This window comes from Alnus glutinosa, chromosome 2 (assembly GCF_958979055.1).
Source record: "Alnus glutinosa chromosome 2, dhAlnGlut1.1, whole genome shotgun sequence".
Lineage (NCBI taxonomy): Eukaryota > Viridiplantae > Streptophyta > Magnoliopsida > Fagales > Betulaceae > Alnus > Alnus glutinosa.
In genome coordinates, this window is record NC_084887.1 from 6325576 (window position 1) to 6347075 (window position 21500).

At 35.6% G+C, this 21500-nt stretch overlaps 2 protein-coding genes across 4 annotated transcripts; both read right to left on the reverse strand.

The window, feature by feature from the left end:
• Positions 1-601: 601 nt before the first annotated feature.
• Positions 602-10884, reverse strand: LOC133860136 (uncharacterized). 3 transcript variants are annotated; one of them, XM_062295807.1, is made up of 5 exons: positions 8432-10884; positions 8307-8335; positions 7995-8096; positions 7719-7896; positions 602-1126 (listed from the first exon to the last, which is right to left on the reverse strand). In XM_062295807.1, the coding sequence occupies exons 1-5, from the start codon at positions 10817-10819 to the stop codon at positions 920-922; spliced, it is 2904 nt and encodes a 967-aa protein (XP_062151791.1). In that variant the 5' UTR covers positions 10820-10884; the 3' UTR covers positions 602-919. The 3 variants fall into 3 exon arrangements, 2 of the variants coding, with proteins under 2 accessions (XP_062151791.1, XP_062151790.1); XM_062295806.1 differs by having other exon boundaries at positions 8307-10884; XR_009898870.1 differs by lacking the exon at positions 602-1126 and having other exon boundaries at positions 7858-7896; positions 8422-10884.
• A 7640-nt stretch (positions 10885-18524) lies between these two features.
• On the reverse strand, positions 18525-19997 carry LOC133861303 (uncharacterized protein At5g23160-like). The gene is made up of 2 exons (XM_062297055.1): positions 19456-19997; positions 18525-19346 (listed from the first exon to the last, which is right to left on the reverse strand). Exons 1-2 carry the CDS (start codon positions 19678-19680, stop codon positions 18837-18839), a joined length of 735 nt encoding a protein of 244 aa, XP_062153039.1. The 5' UTR covers positions 19681-19997; the 3' UTR covers positions 18525-18836.
• Positions 19998-21500: the final 1503 nt, after the last annotated feature.

A 21500-nucleotide genomic window follows, 5' to 3' on the forward strand; every position in this document is an offset into this window, starting at 1 on the left:
GACGTGCCAGTCTCAATCAACTCTTAGTTTTTATTTTAAACAATGATTAATCCAAGAATTAATTGAAATTGAAATTTCAGCATTATAGAATAATAACTCGACGGGTTAATGTGTATGATTAGTCCGTCTTTTCTTGGTGTGGATAAGCATGCCTGATTGGCTTTCCCAATAATAAACACTGTTCCTATATGATTCTGCATTCTCGATCTGCAACTTCCATTGAATGATCCACTAAAAACTTCAAAAGGTAGCCTTTTTGTTGACAGTTTTCAAAATAGTTACTATAATCTTGTTTTCTTTCATTAAGAAAATCACCATATTTTCCGGGGATAATTCTCTTCGCCCCTAAAAAGATCATGGTTTGAATAATAACAGTTCTCTTAACTAGACAATGGAGGCTTGTCTGGTGAAACTTTGAGTTTGTAATTAATCATTATATAATAACGGCAGCCTGGTGATTTTCTGGTGACCCAAAAAAAAAAAAACAATTTTGCAAGAGAAAGATGGGGCAACTGTAGAACCTTCACAAAATCCAATATTACAATGAAATCTCCGATTTAACAAAAAAGTGAGATAACCCTATATCTACTAATGATTTGTGCAGAGTATTCTTTATCTATATCTGAATTCAGAAATGGATAACCCTATTAGATTGAACTGTAATGAAATTCAACAGCTGCATCAAGCCATCTGGCTATACAAAACTGAAACTAAACTTCTGCAGCTTTCAACAACTACTTCAAGTTTCCAATTATCAACAAAAACTAACATACAATAGTGAGACTGCCCTAACAGGTGTAACTTGCCTTATTTCCTACCACACTTTACAAATATATCTGCAGTGAAAGTGACGCAATTCTACCATAGAAAATGCAGATAAGAATGTGCTCATCAGAAGATAGTACAAGACAAAACTACCTCAGTTTTTCCGAGAAATAAAGAACTCATAATCTGGCTGCCGGTTGAATGCCATCACATTATTTTTGCAAACACAACCTCTAGCAAAACGTAATGCGTTTTCCTCTAGTATTCGAAGTCGTTCCTTGAGAATTTCAGAAATGTTGAAAGGTGTTGATTCTTTCAAAGTAGTTTCAACAGGAATTTTGGGATTAAACCAACATTCGCCCTGCAAAAAGAAGCTTGTCAGGCTTTATACCAACACATCATTTGCAAATATACTTTGCCAGAAGAAAATATAAGCATAGGAATTAGCTGAGAAGAGAAGCTCTGAACAATTTCACATTCTTCACAGGAACACGTACACTAAAATGTTTTAGTCAGATATGATAAACTGAGAGATGCACCAACTTCCATATATGGAATTTAAATACCGACAACAAAAGCAGTTAGATTCAAAAGGAAAATATGGGGTAATTTAGAGTAGATACAAAATAAAAATGTCAATAACCAAATACTAATGGTCTACGAATGATCTTTCCTCCCCTCGATTCAGCATGCTACCCCCGTGGAAGCGGCTTCTCTTCCATGAGATACGTCATTTCTTTCTCCTAGCAACGCTAAATATGATGGCCTATCCATGATAGCTTCTTTAGCTAGAAACTAGTAGGATTGATAATGGTGAACTTGCTTCATTCACTTCTTGATCCCAACTTTTGAAGAATCCAGATTCATTTTCACTGTCACATTATGTAACCATCAAATATATTTCTGATGCAAGAAAAAAGCTTTGATACCAAATTAATGTAAGACAGCATGTTTATTGTAGGGTTTTGGTATAGCTGGAGTTAGGTTTGTGGTAGGAAAGGCTGTAAAATAGTAGGAAATTTAGGGTTTCAAATAGGGTAAGGAAAGAGATTTGGTTTGGAGGTGAAACAAGGAAGAGAAATCAAGTCCCTCAATGGCTGTTCTGGGCTGTGAACGGTAATTCAGGAACTGTGGCATGTATGGTTTGCAGGCTTGGAGGCTAATAAAAGGTGCATTGCATACTTGGAAGAATTCAATTTTGTTCTTAAATACCATAACAGTACGATAACAAAGCAGCCGATGCATTGACCTGGAAGACACATTTACAATATTCTTTGGCAGACGGGTAGTACAGGTTGTGTAGGCTTTGAACATTTGAAGAATGAGTATGTTTCTGATTAAGATTTTGGAATTATTTATGAAGAAATCATGGCTGGACAGCAAAACAGGCACCTTCCTTTTGTCATTCAAGATGGGTTTCTTTTTAGGGGACTCGTCTATGTGATACGTTCATAATTTTAGGGCTTAGGTGGCAGCACACGTGGCAGTACCGAATCCCCAAGACAACAGTGAGTAAGGAGTAGAATCTCCCTATATTATTTCCCTAAGTATTTTAACTAATAAGGAATGTATTTTTCATTAGTTTATTTCCTTTATAATTATTTTCCTACATAATATTGATACGTTCAGATTTTCCTAGGGCTAGGTAGCACTACCATAGCCACCAAGCAACCCCAAGCCAGCTGGAATAAGGAGTTTAATTCTCCATATTTTATTTCCTTAAGTATTTAGTTTAATAAGGAATGTATTTTCCATTAGTTATTTCCTTCTTAGTTTATTTTCCTGCATTGTGTTATGACGGCTAGACCTAATGGTTATGTCTTATGACCTAGCCGTCATCTATTTAAGTATAATCCTACTCAATAAATGAACATGCTGAATTATAATCAAACATAGACCTTATTGGTTGTATTGGAGATCAAGGCTCTCTCGAAGTAACCCATATCTTTTCTTTTTGTTTCTTTTTATTATTTGATTGCATCAAGTGGTATTAGAGCCAGGTTGATTGTTTTCTACAACAATCTCCGATCCACACCATCACCATGTCTTCCCCATTTTTTCGGAATGAAGAAGAACGAGCAAGGTGGGAAAAGCTGCGGTCAGAATTCCTCGCGTACAAAGAAGAAGCGAGCAAACGGATGGAGGAGATCAGGAACAGAATTGAAAGCTTTTCTCCACCACGCACCTCTCCGGCAAGCCAAGCCTCACACATAACACCTACCTCACCGGCTACCACCGTCACAAAAAAGAGGAAGAAAAGAGCGGTTGAAATAACAAAAATCCATCCACACCGGCGTTCCACCGAACCACCGTCGATCAGCCGCAAGTCAGCCCACCTCAACCATAAATTTAGAAGGCACCAGACCCAACCTTCCAAACGCGCCGTCATCAACTCACGCCGCGCCTCCATGCCTCTAGGAGTCACTCGTGTTCACTGTGATGCGAGAGAGGTAAAGAAGAGAGTAAAAGGAACTCTTGCAACGAAGTTCCGTAACACTGGACAGACATGCATTTGTGCAAATAGAATTCGTGTGCAAGAAGGTATTTACGAGAAATCAGTAAAAGCTTTTTCAAAAGCTGTCCAAAAGTTTGGAATGGCTTTACTGTGGGTGTGGTCCAGGGTCCTTTGATCAATGAAGCTGCAGTGAAAAGGGTGGAAGGGCAGGGCTGATTTTTGCAAAACCAGAATTCTTCCTTGGGGACAAGGAAGATGTTAGGGGAGAGGGATGATACATTCAGATTTTCCTAAGGTTAGGTGGCACTACCATAGCCACCAAGCAACCCCAAGCCAGCTAGAATAAGGAGTTTAATTCTCCATATTTTATTTCCTTAAGTATTTAGTTTAATAAGGAATTGGAGAGTTGGAGGGGGCAAAAGGGTAATCAGACACTGATACCGATTTGGCGCATGGCTCCATTGTGTTTGATGTGGTGTGTTTGGAGGGAACGAAATGCACGCTGTTTTGAAGATTGTGAGATTGATTTGATGAACTTGAAGAGAATGATGTTAAAAACGATGTTTATGTGGAGAGAAAAATTTCAGCTTATGCATGAGTGTTCTTTTTTTGAATTTATAGATAGGTGCTCTTTTTTTTCTTTGAATTAGGGGTTTCTTGTATACGTCCTGTGTACTATGGGTTGCGCCCCTTTGCGCCTTTTGAATATACTTTACTTATCAAAAAATGAATGTATTTTCCATTAGTTATTTCATTCTTAGTTTATTTTCCTGCATTGTATTATGACGGCTAGACCTAATAGTTATGTCTTATGACCTAGCCGTCATCTATTTAAGTGTAATCCTACTCAATGAATAAACATGCTGAATTATAATCAAACATAGACCTTATTGGTTGTATTGGAGATCAAGGCTCTCTCGAAGTAGCCCATATCTTTTCTTTTGTTTCTTTTTATTATTTAATTGCATCAAATGTAATGATGGCTAGACGTAATGATTATGTCTTATGACCTAGCCGTCTTCTATATAAGTGTAACCTTAATCAATAAAGAAACATGCTGATATTATGAAAACCTAGAACCTTTGGTAGTATCTTGGAGGTCAAGACTCTCACGAAATAACCATTGGAGATCACAGCTCTCTCGAAGTAGCCCATATCATTTTTCTTTTGTTCTTTTTATTATTTGATTGCATCAAGTAGTATTAGAGCCAGGTTGATTGTTTTCTGCAACAATCTCCGATCCACACCATCACCATGTCTTTCCGATTTTTCGGGAATGAAGAAGAACAAGTAAAGTGGGAAAAGCTGCGGTCAGAATTCCTCGCGTGGAAAAAGGAACCGAGCAAACAGATGGAAGAAATCAGAAAAAGAATTGAAAGCTTTTCTCCACCACGCACCTCTCCAACAAGCCAATCTTTGCCCATAATGGTAGAGAGTCCAACACAGGTTCTGTTGGTATGAATTTTATGCCCCATATAATCAATGGCAAGGCTACCAAGGACGTCACGATGCCGCCTTATTTTTCTAGGGATATTTCAAGCCCGGATGGTCATGTGGTCAAGGAAGGAGTTGCTGGAATTCTTGTAGCAGCTATCCACTGCAGTTTGGCATCAACAGCAGGGTTCTACCCAGCAACCAGTTTGAGCCGAAACCAAAGAAGCTGAAGAATGGGTCCAGCAGGCCAAGAGAGTTCCTGTCTCTCTATCCAGAAGGGGCTGAAAATATCAAGGGGATGGAACAGCAGAATCTGAAGAAGAAAGAAGAGAGGAAGCACAGGTTGGAAGAGCATGGAGTAATGTTTACAAAACCATAACTAAAACAGAATGATACGGAGAAGGAAGAGCCGGGCGTGATTTTTGCTTGGTTGACGAAGGGAAAAAAGGAGACAGCACCTTCAAAGGCAATTGATTTTGGGATTTCAGTATTCTTTAAACCTGGTGATAAATTTACTGAGATAGTTGGAAGTCCGTATATGATGGCTCCTGAGGTGCTAAAACGGAAGTATGGTCAAGAAATAGATATTTGGAGTGCTGGAGTAATCCTTTACATCCTCCTTTGTGGTGTTCCGCCTTTTTGGGCAAAAACTGAACAAGGAGATTGCACATACCAAACTGCCATATCTAGAGATTGTGGCCCATATGCTATAGAGATATATCAAAAAGAATCTTCCGACTCTATGCAAAGGCTTGTGTCCAGGAAATTTGACCCGATAGAAGCTACATGGGAAGATCAAGACATGGTCCAAGTTCAAGTTCCTGATTTCTTCCTTGGGGACAAGGAAGATGTTAGGGGAGAGAGATGATACACTCAGAATTTTAGGGCTTACGTGGCAGCACACGTGGCAATCCCCAAGACAACAGTGAATAAGGAGTAGAATCTCCCTATATTATTTCCCTAAGTGTTTTAGCTAATAAGGAATGTGTTTTCTATTAGTTTATTTCATTTCTAGTTATTTTCCTACATAATGTAATGACGGCTAGACCTAATGGTCATGTTTTATAACCTAGCCGTCTTCTATATAAGTGTAACCCTAATCAATAAAGAAGCATGCTGAATATTATGAAGACCTAGAACCTTTGTCGGTATCTTGAAGATTAAGGCTCCCTCGAAGTAGCCATTGGAAATCACGGCTCTCACAAAGTAGCCCATATCATTTTTCTTTTGTTCTTTTTATTATGAGTCATGCTACACATGCACCCCTCATCCCCCCCCCCCCCCCCCCCCCCCCCCCCCCCCCCCCCCCCCCCCTCATCCTCCATTTATAATAAAAAAATTAGTTTTAAGGAAAAAGTTGTCTCTGATGTGACATCAAAGACAACTTTTTCCTTAAAATCAATTTGTTTAAAGAAAAGGGGGAGACAAAGGGGGGATGAGGGGTGCATTTCTAGCATTTCTCTTTTATTATTTGATTGCATCACTATGCTTGCCCAATACTTCCCTGAGGAAGGAGAGTTGCATGCAAGTCCGGTAGCATTGCTGGGAATTTTTTGGCATGACAAGACCATTACCATGGTGTAAGATCATTTCTGTTGGCCTTCACTAAAACATGATGTGGCCAAGTTTATTAGACAATTTCGTACTTGTCAGCTTGCAAAATGGAGGAAGCAAAATACAGGATTGTAAAATCCATTGATGATTGCTCGTGAACCTTGACTTCCTAAATCAACTCCATTCCGATTGAAGTTAATAACAAAATGAATCTATGTGATCTTTGACACATAGTTACTGTCATTTGTAAATATTCGTTCTTGGCTTAACAGAGATAACTCTTATGCATCGAAAACATAAACTAAAGAAGGCAAAGAAAAAGAGAGAGACCAACTCCATAAGTGACATCAGGATTTAAGGGAAGGGGGGGGGGGGGGGGGGGGGGGGGGGGGGGGAAGAGAGAGAGAGAGAGAGAGATTGCAATGCTCTAGTCCCACATTAACTAAATGAATAGCCCACATAAAATGAGCGGATGTAAAGACATTTATGGGTATTAGGTCCTACATTAATTCCTTGCTAAGTGAGACTGAACTTTATTAGTGATTCTATAGAATACAAAATTGACTAATCCTATTGGAGATTGTGCAAATGTGGCTTGGGCTTCCCCTGAGTCGTTACACATGCATCTAACATATATTTTCTGGCTGATTCATCATCAAAACTATTTTCACAGAAGTCAAAAAAAATCCCCGTTTAAAGACCACTAACCTTTCCCCAAGGCTAATGTTTGCAAACAAAACCAAATAGTGGAAAAATAATTAGGCAGGCGAAGGTTCCACGCAACCTTCGATATATATTTGCAAATTGCGCAAATGTAGCTTGCGCTATCCCTGAATCGTTACATCTGCATATAACATATATTTTCTAGCTGATTCATCTTTAAAATTATTTTCACGGAAGCCACAAAAATCCCTGTCTAAAGACCACTAGCCTTTCCAAATCTGAGGCTAATGTTTGCCAAAAAAAAAAAATACAGATAATGGAAATATAATTAGCCAGGTTCCACACAACCTTCAATATATAAGTTGCCGCCATTTAAAGTGCTTATTACCTTTCTAATATCTCACGTCATTTTAGTTTCTCATCTTCGCAAGGCACCAGGCCCATTGACCATGTTCAATTTATTGGATGCCATATCATGCCCATAGAACATAAAACTTACAAATAAAAAGCCAATCCTCCAGATCTTGCCTTCAACTTTAACATGGTCAAGATTCCAAAAATCAAGTAAAAGGTTTAGCATCAATCTTGTCTATTGGTTCTTGTCCACAAATTCTAATCAATGCTTTAAGACGATAATAATACTCTTTAGTAACAGTCTAACGCCTACTACATACAATCTTCAAAGATAATATCTAAGGATATAGAGAAATTAGCATGTTTAATCATTGATGGTTTTTAATAGCTCAGGCCAGATATCTATCCTTTTCAATCATTGAAGTCTTATATATCAAGAAAGATAATCCTGATGTAAAGATTCCAGACTGTAAGATAAGTGTCAACTCTTTACCTGTGTATTGTAGCTTTGCAATCCTAACACAGGGGAGGCAATGCAGAATACGTTCTTATTCAGAGAATCATTTGAAATGTGTCTCTGGACCAGGTGTCCTAGTGAATGGAAAGTCAAAAATGATGCACGGAAGTTCCCTTCTGGAATTCGATATATTGGATACCAGGCCACTGAAAACCTGAGAACCATTGATCCAAGTTTTGCAAATAAGCTAAGATCGGTTGTGAAAAAAAGAACAAGTATATTTACAATAACTAGAATTATTTTGGTACCCACCAAGATGCAGGGTGTAGCTCTTGCAGATTCATAAGTTCTAGCTTTGAAGGGTCGCCATATATTTGATGACTAGAAGTTCCAACATCAATGAGCTCTGCAATTCTGCAATAATTAAGAAATTAACCCTTAATGCGGAATTAATACTAGGTTGCAGAACAATTTCCTATAAAAAAACATAAGTAATGACCACAAATTTAAACCCATCAATTGATTAAACCAGTAATCAGCATTTTCTTGTTGAGTTGCAGATGTGAGAGCAATACAATATTTTATGCAGAAAAAAAGGAGGAAAATAGAGTGGCTAGCACATACTTATCGTGGAGAGGCTTTCGATGCCGTGGCTGCTCAGATTCAAAAAATTCAAATACAAGCTCAGAATCAAAGAAGGTAGGTAAAGAATCTAAATTCAAATTATCACTTTCATTACATGGGGAAACCTTTAATGTACTGAGAGGTTCCTCAACTGTGTCAAAGTTCCGCGCTGGTTCTATATCCTCTTCCGAATTGCGATTAACCTCAACAGCTTTTGAACATTGTTTGTCAAACATTGTTTTCAGAAAAGAGAAGTGTGATTCAACTTCTCCTTTGTCCTGCATTTCAAGGTTGGTGTGTTCTCTACGTTTAACAGAATATTCAGGGAGATGTTGGTAACCAAACAACTGAACGGCTGAAAGGAAAGGGACAAAATGAGCACGAAAGGTTATGGAATCAATATGCAACCCATTTAAGTTCTTAGAATCTTCTGCCTTGACTTCCAAACCATAATTCCCAGGTTTCTCGTACCAGTTCCAAACAACACGTAGTGATACATTTGGGATCTGGTGCTTGCAGAGGAGACTATGAGACAGCTGATCATCTATGCAAACAGCACATTTCTCATACGCACATGAAGAAGAGATAACTGGAGCAAATGAATGGACGAGTCTTTCAAATTCTGCTAGTGGATTGCCCATCACACGGTGAATGCCCTCCAATGCTAGTTGCAATTGGTAAGCAGCCTTTAAAGTACTTTCAACTTTCTGACCATCTGCTTCGGCAATGGAATTTTCTGACATATGGGACTCACCAGCAGAACTAGTCTGTTTCAGAAGCCTGGATGTCTTTGTACCAACAGGAATCCATTTCTTTCCACTTGCTCCATTTTGCCTATATTTGTCTTCATTACGAAATTTCGAGTGTGAGCACATATCACTGTCTATGGATGCAGAAAAAGACCGACTTACTACATCTTCCGTCCTTGGAATCTTCATGCAATTGTATGGATGGAAATCATTTAGCACACGTTGACCTGGTATACTCAAACTTGTCAAGTGAGGTACATTTTTCGGTATGACAGGCGAAAAGGCAGGAAATGAATTTAAACAGTGTGAACCATAAGATACAGCGAGCTGGCTATTATAAATGGTTCTTTGTGCAGCATTACCATTTTTATACTGATAAAGTTCATAAGGAACCTGTGATGATTCCTTTTGAAGTGGAACAGACTTATCATGAAGCCTAAAGAAGTTTCCTCCATAGCCTCCCTGTCCTTTCTTTCTGTTGTAGTAGTTCTCATGCTTAAATGAATTATATGATTTTAATTTCCCAGAGTCAGTTGCCAAGGCACCCGGTTGACAAGACCATGAGACATATTTATTAAATCCCCCATTCAACCTCTGCTGAGGAGCCCATTGAGAAGAATCAACTATTACTCCACCATGCATTTTCCTACACATAAATGACTCTTTGTCTACCATCTTTTTCGTTCCATGTGCAGAATTGCTGTAGCCTGGAGGGGAAATTAAGTGACTGGGTAGCAATCCTCTTCTTGAAAATGAATTACGCTTGACCCAATGATTCTTCTCTAGCAGGCAAACATCCTTGTCCACATAATAAAAATTCGATCTTTTTTTCCCGTAGGTTTGTGCTCCCTTGGCATTCTTCTTAGTTTTGCGTACTGCATCACTTTGAGAAGCCAAGTCATTAGATTTAAAATCATTAATTGGGGTGATGCCACGATGATTGCAGGCAGTCTGAGACCGGCCACAGGTTTTGGTAACTCCACGGTTGCAAGCAATGCAATCTTTGACCTTATAAGACTTGCAATTAATGATCTTGTATGACTTGCATTGAGATAGAAGCCTGGGAGACTGGTTCTCCTGCAGATTCTCCAGAAAACAATTATTGCTTACTTCTTCAGGCTCGTGCTTGCTGAATTTATAACCCGCACAGCAGATGTTGGACCCAGAGTTACTATGATTCCTCATAGAAGCAGGTAAATAATTTCCAGTAAGATCAGGAATTCTGACATTGGAACATTCAGGGAGATTCTTGCCAATGGGAACACTCGGATCTTTACAAACTCCAGACATACATGGTGCACATTGAGGATTGACACCTGCAGATGGGAGATCATTCTTCAGGCCTTTCACGTAGTTAGTTGCATTATTGTTCGCGGTCTCCCCCGACAGCTGACAAGATGGCATTGCGCTGTCTAAACCACATTTTCTTAGTCCTGTGCCATCAACAGTCTTATCATTCAAACTTTTAGTTGACTTATCTTTCTTCTTCTTCTTCCTCTTCTTCTTCTTGGAAATCTTTACAGCAAGCATCTCTGTCCTTGGAGAATCAGCAAGAATCACCTCACAGTTCGCGGAGTTCTCTGTATGCTTGACATGAGGTAAAGCCATATGTCCTGGCTGCTCCAAAACCTCTGACAAATATATTTCACCCAGAACAGAACGATTTAGAGAAAATGAAGAACCAGAACCACCGTCTCCCATGATTTTTTTCTGCTTAATATGTTGAACCAACTCCCCTGAAAGTGCCATTTCTGGGACAATCATTTATGCAAAAAATTTCATTAGGCATTGATAATTAATTCCAGAACAAGAAACCTGCAAGAAAACTTGTACTGGAAAGCAGCGTCAAGTTCACATCAAAAAAGAACATCAACTCTAACAAGAAGCACCAAATTGGTTCAGGGTAAAGCAAACAGAATAAGCAAAGTGTTTCTATTCTACCGTAATATCATGTAGACAAATTTTCCATTTAAAATTTGATGTAACATGTGTGAAAACTAAGAAAAAGTTCCAGTCATGTAAAATGGGCTGCATATATTTCCATAATAAAAACTTTATATGGTTAAATTTTATATCTTTTGAGCATCAGCATAAAAGAGATTGTTAGGTACAACATGATTACTATATTAGACTACTAGGCTCTACAAAAATCTAACTTAAGATGAACCTAAAGGATGTGCATAATTGCTTGATTATGAATCACATAACATGCTATCCATATACTAAAAAGAAACAAATGAAGTAGAATTTCAGCAACAAACATCTCATAAAGCGATCATACACTAGTCCATATTCCTCTATAACAAAAACCCAAAAAAAAAATCACCACAAAACATTTCTTCTGACCTAATTTGGCTCAAACCCTAGAGTACCATACCACAATAACATATACACAAACCCATAAACACATACAAAAATTTTACAAATTTGTGCTCGTGTGATACCGAAGAATCCAAAATTAAAGAAATTAATATCATTGCAAAAAAGATCGTACCAGAATCTCACTTTCATTCAAAGAAGTCCCAATATACACAAATAAACATTAGTTTTCAATAACATGTGACGAAAAACAATAAAATGGGAAAGAAAAGAAAAGAAGAGAAAGAGAAAGAGAAAATGTTGAGCGAAGAAACAAGAACAGTAGAAACAAGAGGTTACTATCAACCACACATAGCATTGAATCAGATAAACGAAAAAATTAGCGAAAGTGCGTGAAAAGCAAAAAAATTGCAGGGAAAGTACCTGAGAGAGAGAGAGAGAACGAGACAGAGCGCGCGCAGAGAGAATATGAAAAGCAAATAATGGGCTTTTTTTCTGTTTAGATGGGGTTTAAGGGTCGGTTACTTTTAACGGCTAAATTAACGGTTTTTCTTGCAAATTCATCAAAATATTCAGAAAATTATTATATGATATTTGGTGCGAATGAGGTGTACCGTAGTTGCTTGGGTCTGGTCTATGTGTACGCCACGTGCATAGTAGATGTGGATCTCAACCATTTATTATGGATTTGACACCTAGATGATGTAAAAAATAAAAAATAAAAATAAAAAATACAATAAAATTGTTGTAATTTTTTAACGGTTTTAAATTTAATTTTACTATCTCCTTTTAATAAAAAATTTGAAATTAGATCTGAATTACTAAAAAACCTACAACAGCTAAGCCAAATCTTTTACTCCCCCGAAGCTCCAAAGGATTAAGGACCGGTCGAAGTTTGACGTTTACTACTAAGTTTGAAATGAATTATTTGAAATTCGAATAATGGTTTTCTTAACATCTATTTGTTATATTTATTTATTTTATATTGATTAGTGTTACGTATTTTAAGTGATTTTTTTTTTAATAACTAGTATGAGAGTCACTTAAAACATAGTGTGAAATAGATATGAAAAGAAGTCTTACTCATCAATTTCAGCACCGAGAATACATGTAAATAAAATAAAATAAAAAATTTAAAAATTTAAAAAAAAAAAAAAAAAAAAAAAAAAAAAAAAAAAAGTATTTATTCTCACTGAACATGCATTGCATGATTTGTGTAGCTATGACCATGAGATTTTTTTTCTATATTACTTTATTGATAAATAGTTTTTTCTTTTTCATTTGAGTTTACATATTAATTTATTAAAAGAAAAGTACATGTATCTCCTTAAACTAGCATTCAATAGTTAATGTCCTTTCAAACTATCAATTATGTTAATGTTCCCTCTTAAACTGTTAAAGCATGTGAATTCTATCCTAAGACTAACAAAAAGACAAAAATGACCATGCAGTTTTTTTAATAAGACAAAAATGTCCTTATAAATTAGAGAAAAAAAAAATAACTAAAACTAAAAAAGTAACTTTCAAAAAAAAAAAAAAGGAAAAAGAACGAAAAATTAAAAAAGAAAAAACAAACAAAAAAATAACTGAAAATTATATAAAAAAAAAAAAAACAAAAGAAAAAAAAAACGTTTTTAGTTTTTATTTTATTTTTTAATTTTTTGTTTTTATTTTTGAATACTTTTTGTTATTTAGATATTTTAACTAATCTTTTTTTATTTTTAAAAAAAAAATAATTTTATGAAATGTATTTTTATTATTAAGGAACATTAATATTTTTCAATAGTTTAAATGAAAAATTGACACAATTAATAATTTGAAAGAACACTAAAAAATAGATGATAATTTAAAGAATTATGAGTACTTTTCTTTGTTTGTTAACAAAAACCACTTGTACGGCAAATTAGTAGTTTTTTTTATAAAAAGAAATAAAATAAAATAAAAGAAATATTTTTAATTATACGGAGAATTCAAGCCTTGGAATTTGGAAACGTGTTGGCGCCCTCGATGCCGTTCTTTCCAAATTTCCAATAATAATTGATTTCTAATTTCTTATTTCTTATTTCGTGGGTTTTTTTTGAAGGTTTCGAACAGCCAACCAGAGTTCAGTGTCATAAGTGTTCCATGCAGAAAGATTATTTTAATATTTATAATAATTGATTTCTAATTTCTTATTTTATGATCTTCGCTTTCTAGAACTCAAATGAGATAACCTTTTTTTTTTCTCTCTCTTTTTTAATTGTTTTTTCCTAAATGATATCAGAATGTCTAATCCAACATAATTGTTCTCGTCGGCCGGCCGGCCGGCATGCTACAAGTCTAGAAGAGGCGAACTTTTGCTCGGGAAAAGAACCAGACCGGGTAACGGTGAAAAAAGCAAGTGAAAAGTGGAGTTGTCGACACGTTACGAACTTAAATGGTATTGCGAGCGGCCACCTTCATGGGGCTGTGCCACCCCTTTCCTTTTACATATTTTTATTGTTTTTATTAAAAGTGACTCTAATTATTATTTTATTAATGCTGACGTGGCGCTTAATGAAATTTATTAAATTTTTTAATTGAATTTGACTTAAAAGAGCGATTTGTAAATTATGCCAACCACATAAACTTCTAAATTAACTTTGAAATTAGATTATTAAAAAAAAATAAACAAAAGCAGAAAAATGAAATGCTCATAAGGCACGTTACAGTGTCGCTTTCCTTAAAAAAGCATTTGCCCCCACCAAAAAAGTATGCAAAGAGTTACAGCAAATATTTCTTCAGGATACAATGAAGCCCAGAATCTTCTGTTTGTTTAATTGTATTTTGCACAAACGAAAATTAAACCAAAACACTTTTAGATTTTTCTATTATATCAAGAGACATAGACATACAAAGACTTGTAATTTTAAATATAGAAGGTATTAGAAAAAGCATTGAAGAAAAAAGAAATTTTGTTATCTTTTTTATTAATAACAGGTTAGTAGTTACTTCTGTATTTTGTTGATAACTTAGACAACAGTTACTTATGTATTATGTTGATAACTTAGACAACAGTTACTTCTGTATTATGTTAATAACTGTTAATCCAACCGTCCATAACTGCGATCAAATAACTGTCAATGATTATTTAATATTAACCATTAGATCGTTATTAATTATTCTCAACCGTTAAATCAAATGTGATTTGACCCTACAGTTTATTTTAGTGATAGTCCAATAAATCAAACCATTGAATCTACCTAAAAAGCATCATATGGTTTAGATCAAACCATCAGATCGATTGATCATGACCATCCAAAATTGAAAGGTCATGATTCGATCGTTCCGATGCTTCGTGCCAAGTGCCAAGTGCCAAGTGCACCACTAGCGCCCTACAACCCAATGCCCCACGCACGTGCATGTCCGTCTAGTGCGTCGCACCATACTAGAGTATACACGTACAAGTATACTCCCAAGCATTATTTTAAATGCTTAAAGTATGTTGGGCCTTATAAATACCAACTACAATTTCTCTTTTTTACATGTTGAATTATTTTCATTTAATGCTCTTTAACACCTTCATTTTAAAACATTCCCAAGATACAAATATATATATATATATATATATATATATATATATATATATATATATACATATTAATTTTGAAAATGCTTTAACAGGATAATCACATGGGCTGATGATTAATTTTTTCCCTTAAGTTTGTGTTGCGAAACCTTTAGATAATTCTTCTACTTAATCTCCTATTGCAATCCCAAAACTTTATTGGCCGAAGGCATTTTGTAAATGAAAAGTTTGTGTGGTTTAACCAAAATAACTCCATTAGATAATTAGCATGAATGCTTTAGGATCAAAGAAGTATCTTTTAGCACGCTAAAATATAGCCTTATAGTCTTACAAAAATCATGCATAGAGAAGCTTATTTATAGTCTCTTTGAAAATTAGGTTTACTAGAGCAATTAGAAGACCCAGAAGAAAATATGAGGCGGCGTTCGAACAATACCAACCCGCCATTTGAATAAACTTGATTAAAATGAATTCTTGATGGTGCCGTTCAAAAGGCTCAACGAACGACGTTAAGAACGGTCAGCTCTGAAATTTGTTTATTCTAACGGAGCTATGAACAAACACATTAAACGGATAGTTATGGAACTTCTTCAATATACGGGCGTTCAAATGGCTTAGTGAACGACACTCTCGGTTTCTTTGATGATGCATCCCGCTCAGACGTCTTAGTGAACAGTCCAACAAACGACACTCTTGAATTCACTAAGCTGTCCATTTGACCACCCCTCACTAGTGAATGGTAGTCGCCCCTTTCCAGATGAAGGGTGATCACCACCCTTTATCCCCTCATCTGTGAGGGAGGCCGCCCCTTTTTTGTGAAGAGCAACCTCTTCTCAGTTCTCAAAAAGGGGCACTAACAACTCCTCATATGGTAAAGGGGTTCCCCCCTCCCCCCTCTCGAGTGATAGCCACCCTCTCATATTTTCTCTCTCTCAATTGTCGCTTCTTTTATATATTTATTATTTAAAATAAAATTTTAATTTAACGTAAATTGATTACAAGAAACATATAGTTGACACGTGACATATCAAACGCGAGTCACGTGTCATCAACTTAGTGGTATGATATAGCATGCAATCAATTAATGAGACAACGGGATGATGGAGAGATTTATCCGAATTTAAAATAAGATTCTTTCAATTTAAATGAAAATGACTAATTCATGGAATAAATTAAAATTGAACAAAAACTTTAAAAATCAAATTTGATTTTTTCCAAAACTAAAATCATAACAACAATAATATTGGTAACATATTTGTCAAAACGTCACGGTCGTCGAAACCTATATCCATTAAGAAAAACTTTAATCTCATTAATAAACAATAAATTATCTTTTCTAAAGGGACTCCCAAAGCCAAATCCCTCGGGAAGACGTTGTCTTATCCCATAAAGGACTTGATATTTGCTTGGCATTAAAGAGCTTCACGAGGTGACCGTTCGCATCAAGGACCACGTCCCCCCAAATCCCACGTGTCAGGCCGAAATTAACGCCCCCCAAATCCAACCATCTTCACTACGGAATTAAATCACTATTTTCCTCCTTTAATGAATTTAAAATTGGTGATTAATTAAAAAAAATCCTTTCTTAACCTTTTTCATTATTTTTTTTTTAATTTAATTTTCCTCCTTTAGGCTCCTCCTTTTTTCCCCCTCTTTGATTGGCCTATTATTTTTGGTCTGCTCTTTCCAACTGGGCAAAGCCACTGACTGGACCAGTGACTACCTTTTCACAGGGCCGGCAACTTTCCTAACGTACAAGTTATCACATTTCAATTATATTTGTTCAGGCCAATTGACCACAGATTAACCATACAAGTACAACTCACTATGGTCCAAATGAGAAGATGTGAATCAAAGGGATAAACTGAGAAAGCACAAAGCCTTTCCAAAGTCAAAATTGTTAAAATAAATAATAGCAAATTAGCAATGCTATAATATACATACCCGGTTCCGGTTCCACTATTATTTTATTGGACCGGTGTAAGAGTGTTTATTAGCCTTTGAATCAGTCATGGTTAAAAGTAAAATAAAAATCGGACGAGATGGGGGTGAGATGTACGTGAGTGAAGTATTTAACGTTTCTACATGAATAATGTTATATTATCCTACAATTATTGCACGATATTTTTGTAATAATTTTATTTAAATTGGTACAAAAGCCCTCAAATTACATACACTAAGATTTTTATGCAATAAACTATGAAGGAGTTGGTCGAATCAATTTTAAAGGGGAAGCAAAGACAAAGAGGAAAAATGACCAAGAGAGAAACAACTCACAATTATATTATCTTCTTTTCTAGAACTATGAGATAGTTAATTTCCTGATCTACTTCAAGCTTGGGAGAAATATTTATTATTGTTTTATCATGTATGCTAGGGATACTATAGGGCCCGTGTGGTAAATAGATTTTTTATTTTATTTTTTGGTAAGTTTTTTTGTTTGAATATATATAAGAAGTTATTGATGTAATATAAAGGTAAAAAAGATATTTAAATTTTTATGAGAGAAAGATGAAAATGTTGTTTGGTAATAAGAAAAAAGGTTATTGCTATGTTTGGTAGCCACCATCTCCTTATTTTCACTTCTTCCCGAAAAAGTTAACATCAAAATATTCAACTTTTTTTTTTCACTTTTTACGTCAAATTAATCATTTTTATTACTATTCAAATAAATAAAAAAAATTCATTTTTCTATACAAATCCTTTCTACTTTATATTATATTATTCACTTCTTATTACTATTCAAAATAAAAAAAAAAAAAAAAAAAATCATTTCAACAATCTTTACCAAACACACCCGTTGACTTCTTTTTTTAGAGAAATGAAAATAATGGGAGGATAGTGTTGCTAAACACACCTTTAACTTTTATCATAAATATTTTCTTGCAAATTGACATGACAGTCTATGATTAAGAAAATGATGAAGCAAAAAATCGAACTTATCAACTATACACTTTTAACTAATTATGAACTATCATATTACTTCGTAAGAAAATTATGATAACAACTATAGTACTCAAATCAATGAAATCATTTTCCTAATATCTTGCCAAAAATGCTGAAATTTTGCATGGTGTTAAGCGAATTGGCATGCCTAATGTGTGTCCCAGCTAATAGACACAGATTGCCTATTCAGTTGAAACCACTTCTCTTCATGCATTAAAGCCACAAGAGGCTGCAATTTTGGGTTTTTTAGATAATCTAGATCTCCTTCATTCCACCATAGGTTCTTATAGTCAGCAAATTCAATCAAATGGGAATTATGGCAAATTTTGAAGGGGTGGAAAAACCCATAAACTGCAAATAAAGCAACATTGAAAACAATTATTGATAAGAGACCAAAGGCAATGGATAACAAACGTTACATCCCTTTGGTAGTATGCCTAACTTTTTCTTTTTCTTTATCTTTTCTTCTTTGTATAATACAAAGAAAAATAAGCACAATAATATAGCCCAATCTGCCGAACAACTTTCAAGATCATTGGAATAATTTAGTTTATTTATCATACTAACAATCTCGAACAAAATCAGAAAAAATCAAAGTCAATCACTCTCTTAAATCAAAGATAAATAAAATATCGTTACCACAATCATGAATTAATGTATAAATCAATCAAAACTGTAGCAATAGTTATAATTTTAGCGATGAATTACACTTTAATAACCAAAATCTCTGTACAATTGTTTCTATATCTTTCATCTGTAAACAAATACGAGAGAGATCAGAGCAGGGGAAGTAAATGAAGAACAGAATGTTCTGTTCTTCTCCCCCCATGACTTGTGAAAAGGCACATCACAAGTCACAAGACAGACGTGTTTGTCTATTGGCCCTGAGAATGCCTTTAATTTGCTAAACCAGAGACCCCCAGAGAAAGTCGCATCAAGCACGAAACGGCGAATTTTTACGTCTCCGATTTAATGCCTTCTGTGGTGGTTCCTTCCAAGGAAGCCTTCCATTATGACCTTCTTTTTGTGCTCTCTGGACTCTGTCTTTTCCAACTTGATCACACTTTCTTGTCTGCCATAACCCACCCGCCGGCGAGGCACAAAGTATGCACAAATTGACGCGAAAATAATAGCACAAACCCTTCCCCACAAGATTGTGATAATAAGGCTAATCACAAGCAAGAGTATGCCGGAGTTGAAACCAGAGCAACCCATTTCCACCTTCTTTGGCTTCTCCACAACGCCTTGAACTCGATGATTAATGCTACAATCTTGTTTCGTTGTGTCAGTCGAAGACCTGGAGGAACTCACCGATGATGAACGAAACGAAGATGAATGTGATGACCCAGAAGTGGTTGTAATTTCTTGATCGATATTAGTGTCCACCGACGCCCGATTCACTGATTTTTCGTCACACAAATCATGAGACCTTTCTGGTTTCACCAAAAGACTCTGCTTTCTGTCACGAAGTCTCTTCGTCTGTAAACAAAAAGATTATATTGACGATGATCATCAAAAAAAAAAAAAAAAAAACTACCAAACTTTTACCATTTCTCTGTATAGGAAAGATGGGGTTTTAGAGACTAACCAATAAGGTTTCAAACATCACGGCCTTAATCACCCGAGAGAGGTTTCGCTTTGGAGTCAACATTTGCTTCGTTTCCTCCTTGTTCTCCGCACTGATATACGGCAGACCTTCGGTGGCCGACCGGTCACCATCACCGACGCCTTCAGTCTCGAGAACAACTTCCATGTCGACAACTGGTCGAAAACAGAGCAAGAACCTGTTTCTTGAAACGTTCTTCATTGGCATCTATAAAAAAACCGACAGGGGGACTGATTGTTAAGGATGTTATTACGGTCTTGAAGAGCAAAAGAAACGGTAGCGCTTTGTTTTGGTTCGGCAATTTTGTGTGTGTTTCAATTGTAGTTAGATTTTATGTATGTGTTGGGGTTTTTCTCTCTCTTGACCAAAGAAACAGATTGGTTGGGATTTTCAGTTTGAGGGGAGAATGGGCAGCTTCTGGGGCTGCCCGTGAGGGACAGGTAGGTGTTGGTGAAAAGGGGGAGATTAGTATTATTGCATTGTTGGGGAGGTTGTGATTTGAGGGGGGCTTAAATGGCCGTCCGTTGAATTTTTTTGGACACGGTCCAATGAAGAGATAAGTAAAGATCCTGTAGGAAGTGAAACGACCATATAAGAAAAATTAATTTGACCAGTTCAATCCATCAATATATATATATATATATATGAAAAATTAAAATGCAATAATCCTTTCATTGCCTTTTGTAATAAAATATGAATCAATTTATCCCTTTATCTAATCTTCTTCTGCTGTTGCTTTTCTGTAACCCATTTAGCTATTTCTGGCAATGTTTAAGATGACATGTGAACGCGATTTAAATATAATATGAATTAGTGAGTTAGAGTTTAGTGTAATACAGTTTGGGTCAAAATGGGTCGATTTAGTTACGTATGCATGATTAATAAATTGATTAAATTCGTGTTAATCCATTTAACCCGCATATTTCATAATTAAATTACAAATTGATTATTAATTCTGTTTATGAATGAATGACCGGTTATGGATATTGATTATCAAAGTAATTTTGTCATCAATCTAGTTGTGAATGAGTATATTTGATGTAATTTACGCATTGTGCTAATTAAGTCAGATTAAGTATTTGTGTCAACTCAACCCATTTATATTAAAGAGGTTGAAATTAGTCGTATTCGTGTCACCTATTTAGTTAAACAAGTCATGCCAAAGATTGAAAGGTTTAAAATAATTAATTAAATGGGTTGCGTTCATGTTAACGTATATAGTCATATATCCATGACTTAACATGAAAAAAAAAAAAAAAAAATTCAAACTCATGAACTTGAATTGCCACTCCTAAACCCATCTTCGTATCTTAGCCGTTGTTTGAGACAATTCTATTAATCCTAAGAAATGTTGATTTCATATGGTAACAGTTTTGAAAACACTTTTCCATTTTAATAACAAAACACAATTTTTTTTTTTTTTTCATAACCATTTATTAACAAACAATTTAAAATATAAAACTCTTTTCAAAACACAATACTTTTTTATATGAATATTTTGAGAAACATATGCTTAATTTTTCAAATATTGGGATTAACTTACTACTTTAAAAATATTAAAAGAATTAAGAGAGGTGGTCACACGACCTCCTCCTATAGAGGGAAAGGGTGGCCGCGCGGCTGCCTATCAAGACTAATGCCATGTAAGCAATTTGCCATGTCACATGCTAAAAAAATAATTTTTTGTTTTACTACAAAAATATTAAAATTTGAAAGAAAAAGCCAAAAATATTACCACCCCTACCTTTGCCAAGGGGGGAGGGGGCACCCCTTTCAATGGGGTGGCTTGCACAGCCACCCCCAAACAGTGGGGGTAGCCTATGTGGCCACTCTCAAATAGTTGTTCAAGGCACTCCTTTGGTGTGGTCGCACGAACCACTTCTGTTGGAAGCAGCCATGTGAGCCACCCTTTTCACTGACAGAGTGAGCCACCCCTTTCTTTTGAGATGGCTGCGCGAATCACTCTTGTTTGTGTTTTTGTTAAAATAAGCATGTTTAACATTTTTTTTTATTTGAAAATATAAAAC